Source organism: Indicator indicator, chromosome 10 (assembly GCF_027791375.1).
Source record: "Indicator indicator isolate 239-I01 chromosome 10, UM_Iind_1.1, whole genome shotgun sequence".
Classification (NCBI taxonomy): domain Eukaryota; kingdom Metazoa; phylum Chordata; class Aves; order Piciformes; family Indicatoridae; genus Indicator; species Indicator indicator.
The window spans coordinates 26354834-26365995 of record NC_072019.1 but is presented as its reverse complement, the minus strand read 5'-3'; the positions used below and the strand labels follow the sequence as shown (position 1 = coordinate 26365995).

The 11162-nt window shown below is 43.4% G+C and overlaps 1 protein-coding gene across 1 annotated transcript in view; it reads right to left on the bottom strand.

Annotated features, from left to right (window-relative positions):
- Positions 1-463: 463 nt before the first annotated feature.
- Positions 464-11162, bottom strand: part of PATJ (PATJ crumbs cell polarity complex component) — a 157497-nt gene continuing 146798 nt past the window's right edge. Inside the window, exons 39-44 of the mRNA XM_054383933.1 lie at positions 10833-10873; positions 10438-10560; positions 9203-9307; positions 4414-4517; positions 2371-2494; positions 464-610 (exon numbers count right to left, since the gene is read on the bottom strand). Of these exons, the coding sequence (XP_054239908.1) occupies positions 464-610; positions 2371-2494; positions 4414-4517; positions 9203-9307; positions 10438-10560; positions 10833-10873 (644 nt within the window). The remainder of the gene's footprint in view (positions 611-2370; positions 2495-4413; positions 4518-9202; positions 9308-10437; positions 10561-10832; positions 10874-11162) is intronic.

Sequence of the window (11162 nt, the reverse complement as noted above, 5' to 3'; positions counted from 1 at the left end):
AATTACATTGCTAATGTTTTCTGGCATACTTGAAAGGACAATTAGCATAAGTAAATCATGAGTGAGATGACAAGTCACTTGGCATTTATTTCTGCTCATCAGATGAGATCAGTTGATGATCGGAATTCTCTTTTGTGTGTGAGCTGATTGCAGGTTCAGCAGCTGCAAGGGGGTTCAGACCTACTGAGGATATATTGCTGTCTAAATAGAGTCAAAGGGGATCTTGTTCTTTGAAGTCTCCTCATTAAACTTGTCCAGAGATACCTGAAAAGCCACCAGACATGGGGGAGGGCAGGGAGAAAGGCCTGAGAAGCGGGGAAGGCTTAAATGAAGCTCTAGATGCACACTACCCATTCTGGCAATGGGGTGAACACTGATTCGGTTTTGCCAGGCTTTGCTTTACATCCTGCTGAGGGCTGCAGGACGTTATTAGAGCTCTGCTGACGTTCTGAAATAACCACATTCAGGACAACACTGTTAATGCTACAGTTCCTTTCTGGCGCTTCAGAATGGCCACAGCTTGCTCGTGGGTGACCCCTTCCAAAGCCTCCCCATTCACCGCCACGATCTGGTCGCCGCGCTTCAGTCTGCCGTCGTCCGCAGCTGCTCCCTGCAAAGGGCAGAGCCATTCGTTAGCACCTGCAAGCACAGAGCCCTCCAGCCTCTCATCCTGCTGCTGGGTGAAATGAGGAGGGATGTGGTGCTGGAAACCCTACCCTAACTGGGAGGGGACGTGGGAAATGAGAGTGATGAAGCCTTCCTGACCGCTTGGACTACTGCCCATCGCTCAGCTTGCTCACCCAACCCTGCATGGTCTGGGGCAGCATGGGTGGGTGGTGCACACCTGGGAAGAGGAGAATTGGCTCATCCCTGAAAAAGCTGTGGTGTGAAGGCTGGTTCTGGCTTTTGGGATTATGGAGAAGCTTGTTAAAGCAGCACTGAAGTGTACTCCACAGACAGTGCTCAGAAATGGGTTAATATATGGGGAGAAGAGGGACACCGAGCTCATGCAGCAGAACAGTGTGGGCACTGCCCCAAGCCCCAGATGGAGCTGGGCTCCACTGAAGGCCCTGAGAAGCTCCCACAGAGCTTTAGAAATGCCTGTTCTTTTGCAGAGGCCTCAGTGTGACCCTTTTACCTAAATCCTGAGCCCTGCTCTGCCCAGAGGTCTGCTCAATGGTGTTAATTTCTGCCCTCCATGGCCCCACCAGTGACTGTAGTGTGTTCAAGCTTCAACTTAGGATTTCTCAGCTCTGCTTACATCTAGAAACTTGCAAATCTAGGCATCAGTTTAATGACACAAAGTCTTAACACGTTAATAATTGAAAATTGTAAAAAGACCAGATACTTGTGGTGTGAGCACAGCAATCACAGAAGCAGAGGAGACAGGACTTCTACTCCATCTTCAGATGAAGTCTTCTTAATTATGTTACCTACACTGCTGGAAGTGCTGAGACAAGTGGCAGCAAGTAGGCACAGGACAAGCAACTGCGTGTGACTGACTTCAAAGTTACTTCATGGAAAATATCCCTAATTCCCACTGTTTTTCTTCCTTTCCACCCCCTCCCATTTCCACAACTCTCTTCAGGTGGCCGTGCCTGATACATCTTTCTGGCCTACACTCAGCAAGGGGATGGGTGGGAAAAGGAGCACTTCTCCTTTCACACCAGTGGCCATTCTGGGACTGTCTGCCTCAAGGCTAGGCTGTGCTATGTTTCTTCCTTGGTGGACAGAGCTGCTGCTGTAGCTGTCTGGGAGCCTCAAGTCCTCTCCTGACCGAGGCTGGGGTTGGAGATGGGCCATGAGCAGCTCCAGCACATGGGAATAGAGCACTCAGGGAGAGGCATGAGAGAGAAGCTGGAAGCAAGGGAGAACAACTAGAGCCAGGACTGATGTGCAAGCCAATTCATCTCTGAGCCATCAAGTATGGTGTTTTTGGTAGTTTTCCCCACTGAGGGGACTATCTAGGCACAGGAGCTTAATGCTGGTTTCCACCAAGATATAGCATCTCTGCAACGGCCCCCTCTCCTGTACAGCGGGAAAAGTGATGTCTGCATTCCTCCTGAAAGGCTGTTTGAGAGGTACAGATATAAAACTGCCTTATAAATATTTTAATGTATAAAAATCAAGTTTCCCAAGTACATAGAGCAATTTTGCTGAGATAAAGTATCTTGTTTTAGCCATCACTAATATGAAATACACACTAAGAAGCCAGCTGTGAGATCTGGGTCCACTTAAACACATCAAATGTACTTAGACAGTACATTTTACTTTCTACTACATCATCTATTATCCAAGCCAAATCTTAGCTTTAAAGATAATACAGGAAAAGGGAGAAAATAATAACAACAACAAAAAAAAGAAAGATACCTTGGCAAATATAGTCTTGACATAAATGGGCAGGTCTCCATGGGGACTTCCATACCCCCCTACAATACTAAATCCCAGTCCATCAGAGCCTTTCTCCAAAGTAATAATCTTAGGCTGAGGTGCTCTGAAAACACAACAAATATCACTTAGAATAGCAAGGTTTGTCTCTGGGGAATGTAGCAGGAACACTTACAGAGATATTGATCTATCAAGAGGGTTTTCATGCAGTCACAAACCACAACACTTGCCCTGGCACTGCCACACACTCCTGCACAGCCCCCAGTTCAAACACTGCTCCGTGTACTCCACCTGCTCACTTGGAGAAGCCTCGTTTTGAACAAGAGCTGAAGGAGAGCACTGCTGTGCTGCAGCAAGCCAGGCTCTCCTCATCTGCAGTCACTGCACTGCCTAAAGGAGACTTTGCTTCCTCAGCAGCCACGCTGTCATCCTCACTCTGCACGAGGGGCAGCTGCAACCATTTCCTTGCAGCATCAGCTTGAGAGGAATGAGCCTAACAGGGTGCAGCCAGGAACACTCGTGTTTATAGTCTCAGCTATACTGCTGGCTGTTGGCTAACAATATTTAACCTACCTCCCCATGCATCATAACCTCAGGGGCTAACTCCAGAGACCCCTTCCACTTGATGCACCACTTGGAGCCTGAACTGCTCTTCAGGGGCTTTTATGTCTACATTGAGCAGAGGAAGAATTTTGGAAGATTTTTTTTGTTGTCTACATTGAGCAGAGGAAGAATTTTGGAAGATTTTTTTTGTTGTCTACATTGAGCAGAGGAAGAATTTTGGAAGATTTTTTTTGTTGTCTACATTGAGCAGAGGAAGAATTTTAGAAGATTTCTTGTTGTCTACATTGAGCAGAGGAAGAATTTTGGAAGATTTTTTATCGCCTACAATTCAGCAAAGGAAGAATTTTGGAACACTTTTTCTTGTCTACATTAAGCAGAGAGAGAATTTTGGTGGAATTCAGACCACTCAGCCCTATATCCACCTCAAATTTGAAAAAAAAAAAAAAAGGTAGTAATTTCTACATATTTAGAATGATTATGGACAAAAGCTGTTTGGCATCTTCCACACATATAAAGGTGCAGCCTGTGATAACCAATATCTAGCCATTTCTTTAGGACAGAGGTACACATACACCTAATGTTGCTTCATATTTTCCCATTCAAATTTTCTTATTCTTTTGAAATGAGAGTAAAAATCCTTTTGTGAAATAAGCAACTCTCCTCTGAGAGCAGCAATAAACCCAGCATCTCACATTGTAAGACTAGAGAATGCAGCATAAAAAGCTTAACTTCTATACCTCAAACCCCCTGAGGTAGGGCAGCAACTTGCAGCTCAGCTTCTTAAAATAAATAGAATGAATCAAAGAAGGAAAATGAAGAACATAATGAAGCTAATGAACCAGAATGAAGATCAAATGAATTTCAAAATGCTAACTGGGATGCGATAAGCTGGCCTAAGAAAGCACACGATGGGGAATGATGCATGGCCATGGGAGGGTTGAATCTCTTAACTTGCATCACCATGCAGAAGTACCCTGTAGAAAAGTCTTTAATCAGACTTTTTCAAACTGTAGAGCTAAAAAGATTTTGAAGACAAATGTTTTGAAACATGTGTCTCTGATACCAGGCTTTTTAACACCTCTGCCAGAGCCTGCCAAGGACAAATTATTTCAAATCACTATGACCGTAACTCCTTTCAGGCAAGGAAGCCAACAGACAAGGGACAACTCTCATGGCAGCATAACATGCTAGAAAAGGAGATAATTTTGGGGGGTAGGGGGAGAAATGTCTATAACTAGTGCTTGGAAACACAGTTTGTGCTTATATACTCAAGCTTTTTCTGTCACCAGGTGAAGATGGACCCAAGTCCATAATCAGCTTGGAGAAGGTCAGTTTTCAGTTTGGAGGTGATAGAAAGTTAGAGACAAGCAATGGGAGAGACTTCCTTCACAAGCCCAGGATTTTCCCTTGCATGGCAGGTAGAAAAATCACCTCAGCTGTGGAGATTAAGGACAAACTTACTCAGGATCTTCAGAAGGATGCTCAGAAGAAGTGTTCAGGTTGCACCCTGCAGACATGCTCTCCAGCTGGGTGGCAATGGCACTGATGTTGGTATCAGCCACAACCTGAAGTGAAAGGATACAATGAAATCTTCTCTGTGTTCACTTAATACCAAAGACATGTTGGCTAATTATGTAGAAAACAGCTGATACTTTAGGAAAAATCAATTGCCAATGCTTTTATCCAAGTAAATCCCAAATACAAGTCCTACTCTCTTCAATGTCCTGCTAATTCAATGCTTTCCAGTAAGAAATAGCAGTAGCATTCCTTGGGCTTAAAAGGAAAGGCTTTCCATGGAGAGCACTTTAGGCTTCAACAAAATCCAGAGATCCAAAGCATTATTGGACAAAGGCCTTGAAATAGCTTGGATTGGTTTGTTTGCTGAGCATGGAATAAATTAATCCTTGGGTTCAACTTCTCTTCAATTTCCAGCATGAATTCACCCAAATGGATTCTCAAACCTCCCAGTTCTGGCTCCTGTATTATTTTGAAACTATCATGATTGCCACCACACAGTAATTAACAGAGTTAGTGGGGGGCTGGACTAGATGATCTTCAGAGGTCTCTTCCAACTTCTATCATTCTGTGATTTTGACAGCTTGTGGGGCAGCACTTTCCCAGGCTTTTTAAAGCAACCATAGAAAAGAAGAAAAGGAGGCTCAGGGGAAACCGCCTTCCTCTCTACAACTCCCTGAAAGGAGATTGTAGTGAGGTGGGGGTCACTCTTTTCTTCCAAGGACAAGAAACACCTCACATTGCATCAGGGAAGTTTAGGTTGGATATTAGTAACTTCACTAAGATTTGTCAAGCCCTGGAACAGGTTGTCCAGGAAAGTGGTGGAGTCCCCATCCCTGGAAGGAGTAAAAAGCTGTGGAAACATGGTGCTGAGGGACATGGTTTAGTGGTGACCTGGCAGTGCTGGGTTAATGGCTGGACATCTTAAAAGGTCTCTTCCAATCAAAATGACTATGATTCTATATTGACACTGTGTATGTACAAAGCCAGCTATGGCCTTCCTGATGAAACAGTTAGTTGCATCTTGAGGCCTGGGGTTTGCTGTTCACTAGAGTTTAGCCTTGCAAGGACAAAAGTTTGCAGCTCCAATGGGATTTATTAAACACCAAGTGTCAATGCCCATTCTAGCTCCTTTTTTTCAACCTCTCATTGCATGCTAATTTTATATTTCTGGAGAAAAAAATGAGGATACCACAATGAAGTGTTTTGGATTTTAAGTATTTACAGCTGAAAGGACATGAATTTCCTAACAACCACATGCTGTGGTTATGCCCTAGCTCCATCTCCCTGTAATGAAATATTCTTCTCTGCTTGACGTGTACTGTAGGGTGCAGGAGTTCAGCTCAGAGACAGCAAGAAATGCCCAGTAAGTGCATTTTCAATATCTCCTCTAGCTATCCATGGCCTTATTTTATCAAAATTGACAGGTACTTTTTCCACCCCTTGCTGTGCACATGGCTCAGGGGAAAAGTACCTTTTTGAAATAAAAAAAAAAAAAAATCCATTCTATAAATCCTTCGTTTTAACTGAATGCTCACAGTTCTTCCACCACAATATCTCCCTCTTCCTAATCACTTGGAGCCAAGAGGGTAGCAGTGGTTTTCCAGGAAGGAAGATTAGTTCTTATGCAAATTGTGCATCCCAGGACTCAGGATCTTGGACGCCCAAAACGAAGAGGTCCAGCAGACAAGATAGCTGCACCTGACTCAGCCAGCAAAGACACCGTTAAGTTTTCCTTCCCGTTGCAGTAGGGGAAAGAGTGCCAGCCACTACTTGTGTTTTATTGTTAAATAAAATGAGGGCAAAATAAATCTATATTCAAAAATCTCCAGTTGGCAGTAAGAACATATCAGGGTTCAACAACCTTGTAAAAAAGCTTCCCCTTATCTCATTACTACACCTGCAGAAAAGAAATTAAATTAAACCAAAGCATCAAAACAGCCGAAAGGGATGATTGTTCCCCTGAGACCCTAATCTCCCATTTGCAAACAGCATTTGCAAACTCCTTTAACCATCCTTCCCAGGACGTACTGATAATAAGCCTTTCCACACCACTGCACACAATTATCTGACCTTTCAAAGCAGTTTGCCATGAAGTGGTCTAACCTGATAATAAATAGAATTACTTAATGACACATCACTCACGATTATCACAGTGATAGGATTATTCCATTTAGATTGCTTTAATAGAAACAAAAAGCAATCTGGTGATGGAGAAGTACCTGTGGTTAGTGTGTAAGGCAACCCCAGCACCATGCTTTAAGGTAACCACAGTACTGCACCTTAAGGCAGCCACATCACCACGTTTATGGCAGCCCCAGCACCATGCTTTAAGGTAACCACAGTACTGTGCCTTAAGCAGCCACATCACCATGTTTATGGCAGCCTCAGCACCATGCTTTAAGGCAGCCCCAGAATCATAGAGTCATAGAATGGTTTGGGAATTGGAAGGGACCTTAAAGATCATCTACTTCCAACTCCCCTGTCATGGGCAGGGACACGTCCCACCAGACCAGACTGTTTAAGGCCTCACCCAACCTGGTCTTGAACACCTCCAGGGAGGGGGCATCCACCACCTCCCTGGGCAACCTGCTCCAGTGTTTCACCACCCTCACTAGAAAGAATTTCTTTCTAATCTCCAGTCTAAATCTCCACTCCTCAAGCTTCAGTCCATTCCCTCTTGCCCTATCACTACAAGCCCTTGTAAAAAGTCCCTTCCCAACTTTCTTCTAGGCCCCCTTCAGGTACTGGAAGGCTGCTCTAAGTTCTCCCTGGAGCATTCTCTTCTCCAGGCTGAACAGCCCCAACTGTCTCAGCCTGCCTCCATAGTGGAGGTGCTCCAGCCCTCTGATCATCTTTGTGGCCTCCTCTGGTCCTGCTCCAGCAATTTCATGTCCTTCTTATGCTGGGGGTACCAGAACTGGACAGAATACTCCCGGTGGGGTCTTGTGAGAGCAAGAGAGGGAGAATCACCTCCCACATCCTGCTGGTCACATTTCTTTTGCTGCAGCCCAGGACATGGCTGCCTTCTGGGCTGCAAAGCACACATTGCTGGCTCATGGTGAGTTTTTAATCAACTGACACCTCCAAGTCCTTCTCCTTGAGACTGCTCTCAAGCCACTCCTCACCCAGCCTGTATTTGTGCTTGGGATTGCCCTGATCCAAGTGTAGGACCTTGCCATTTGGCCTTGCTGATGTTCATAAGGTTGGCTTTGGCCCCCCTCAAAGGCCTGGTTACAGCAACATCATCAACTGTGCTTATGGCCTCAACACTACTCCCTGCCCATAGGAAAACACAACACTCCACCTGCCCCTGCCAGACCTTTAACAGAGGAAAACAGATTCTTCTCTCAGAATAAACTTAACATTCTCTGTAAAAACTATTAAGCCCCTCTGAAGCTAGACAGCAAAAATGTGGAAGAAACCCTATCCACTACCCAACTCAAAGACATTTCTGGAAGAACCTCTTTGTTTGTGTGAGCAGCCAACTGACAATGTGCTTCATCAGGAGTATTTTTAACTACACGATGAGGTGGAGTTTGTTGTATTACAGCTTTCAAGATTAGCAATTTTGGGTTCTGCAGCAAGCATTCATTTTCTATTCAGGGAATAGTGTTGACACAAGAAGTGAGATTACTCAACATTAGTAACAATATGATAACTATAATTTAACAGAAAATTCTCAGCTGATCTATATCTGTGTATTTCCTTCAACTTCAATGGAACTACACAAATACACCATCTGCTCTAGAACCGGCTCGTCACTTAACAGGTCAGCGGTTCATGAGCAGACAAACCAAAGAGTACACAAGTCTAAAACTTACGTTTGTTCTAATTTAATTTCCTTTTTATTTTTTTAATTATTTTTTTCTGCCTGTTTTTTATAGTCACATTTGTGTTGCAATGCAAGCAAGAATCTTGCAAAAGCCTGTCAAGATGTGTTCCAATCCAACATGCTGTGACGGTGAAGAAAATCAGAGCAGATGTTAGTGGTAGGTCTTAAGCTTGTTTTCTAATTGTGACCATTATTCTGCAAATGAGCAGCATTTTGAATTCTTTCTGGCAAGTATTCTTCCCATTTCTTTGTGTAAACATAAGAATAAACTGAAGATGAATATACTGGCAAGGAGCAATTAGAAGCAGAGTGGCAGAACATACCTTCCTTTTAGCTAGCATGTAAAGGGGGCTGCGATAACACTGTTTTCCCTCTCGAGCGTTATTATTCATTACCTGTGGAATAATCAATTCTAGGCAGCTCTGTCTTAATGATGATGCTATCATTTTGACTAAATGCTGCTAGCATTTCTTCCTTCTTCTCCTTTCAAGAACAAGGAAATTAACACTGTGGGCAGTTTGGTCACAATCTAGTTGCATGCATGCATACACACACACTCTAACATAATTTCTTGTTCCTAGTTAAATTAAAAAAGGCAAACTTGGAAGCTTGTTGATTTATCATGTGTAGCAACAAGTTATTTTGTTCTCTTTGTTATGCTTTTCCATAATCATGCTCACAGCCTGTATGAATGGCAATAAAGAATTTTTGAATGAAAATGATTTCTTGCTTTCATGCTGCATAATTCCCATCAGCAAGCACCCTGCAATTCTGTGATGCCTTCTGCCAGTGATGCTTAGGGTTGGTTTTGTTGTTGTTTTTTTTTTTTCCTTTTTCTTTTTCCTCCTGAATGCCATTTATCTACCCTCACGCAGCTGCATGTTCAATTTATCACCATACCTGCAGGATAATGCTCCCATAAGCATTCTTTAGTAGATTAACTGCATCTGCATGAGACAGCCCATCCAAAGGTTGCCCATTAATACTGACAATCCGATCTCCAACCTGAAAGTACAACAGTAATGGAAAATTACTAGCATTAGGGAAAATTAAAACTAAGAATGCTCAAAAATTCCTCCTGAACTTGGCACTGCAGAGTCATGCTTCTCTTTTGCAGGATCCCTTTTGTAAGAATTCGCTGTTGCCAATGATCATTCACCATTCTTCAGAGCAAGTACAATGTGGATTTAAAAAAAAATAACAATAAGATCAGAGAAACAGAGATGGGTTGTATTTTGTTATTTCCATTTCCAAGCAGACAGAGAGAGATTCTCACCCTCCTCCCATTCAGAAAGGATTCACCTGTGTCTGTATCTGCAGAGAAGTTCATATTCTAACAGACTACTGCAGAACAGGAAAGCTGCTCTTCTGATGTTCATCTATTGATGTAGATGATTTCTTCTTCTTACACATAAAAATGATCTTGACCCTGGCACTTGGTGCTATTGTGTAATTCTGTTAGAGACTCAGCATGAACGTAGCAGCAGGTACTAATGAATCTTATGGACCAAAGCAATCCTCCCTATCTGATAATAAATTCTTTTCAACACTAATGATTCCTTAGAACTCTCTCCAAAACTGGAAGTGTTCACACCACAGTCATCCCTGGAAGTCCAAATATCCCAGGGCTCTGATACAAGTGTCTGGCGTTTCCTTTTCAGGGCCTTAAGATCCAAGCAACTATCAATATAGATGATCTTTGGAGGTCACTTCTAACCCCACCAGGATGAGATTTTGTGATTCTGGTTTCTACTTGTTGTGAGCCCTAAGTGATGCCCACTCTGCAGTCCCCTAAATGTCTGTGCTTTCCGCAGAGAATGCTGCTACTCTCCCTGGGTCTGGATCAACACACACACTCAAAGACCACTGCAAGGACATTTAGATTCTTTCCATTAATGTCACTTTTCCAATGTGGGCAACAATTGCCATTATCCCAAGATGCAACAAAATTAAAAAGGGAGAAGAAGAGCAGGGTTGGTTTTATTTTGTTTTTATTTTGTTTTAATATAAAAAGAGGCAGAGTAGTCTCTGAGAAGTTATCAAAATGATGGCATATACAGAAGTGTGTAAGGTTCTTTCTCTGTTAGGCACATGAAAGATGAAATAATAAACACTGAGAGGATCTCTCTACTCACTCTGAGTCTTTGGGTACGTGCAGCCACACCACTGGCTTGAATCATAGCAATGAAGATGGGAATATCTCCTAATGGACTTCCCTTCCCTCCTGCTATACTTATACCAAGCGCATCATTTGGTCCCTAAAACAAAGCAAAACAAAACAACATCTGCAATTGGAGCAACTTGTAGCTGACAGTGTTCAGGCTATAGCAATGACTCATTTGATTTATGGAGCAGGCAGCAAACAGGTTTGACAGACACGACTATCCTCACTCCCATAGCACAGGCAGACATCCAACAACCCACTGCAAACATAAATAACGCAATTTTCCTTCTGAGAAACACTATCAAAATGAACAACCTCAAGTTAAAGGTGTCAGCTTTTTGAATGGGTAGAAAACAACTCACTGACCCTTGTTATCTCCACAGTCCTTGGGCCCGTATCTGCTCCTACTAATAAAGAAACAAACAATTAGCTTCTGTAATTAAGAGATAATATAATTAAGAGATAACACCGTCAGGTGACAATGGTCCCTTGCTGCCTAGTCAGAGTTATCACCCAGCAGAAGCAGAGCCTTCCTGTGCCAAACCAGGCCGTGCTGCTCCACGGAGGATGGGGTTTGTGTGTCAGAAGAGCTGAAAAGGGCTGGAAGCTGCCGGGCTGGCGGATGCCACCGAGCCACCCGTCATGGCGCAGCCACCGCTCACCACAGTCTATTCAACAGCAGTGTTCTGCAGGAGT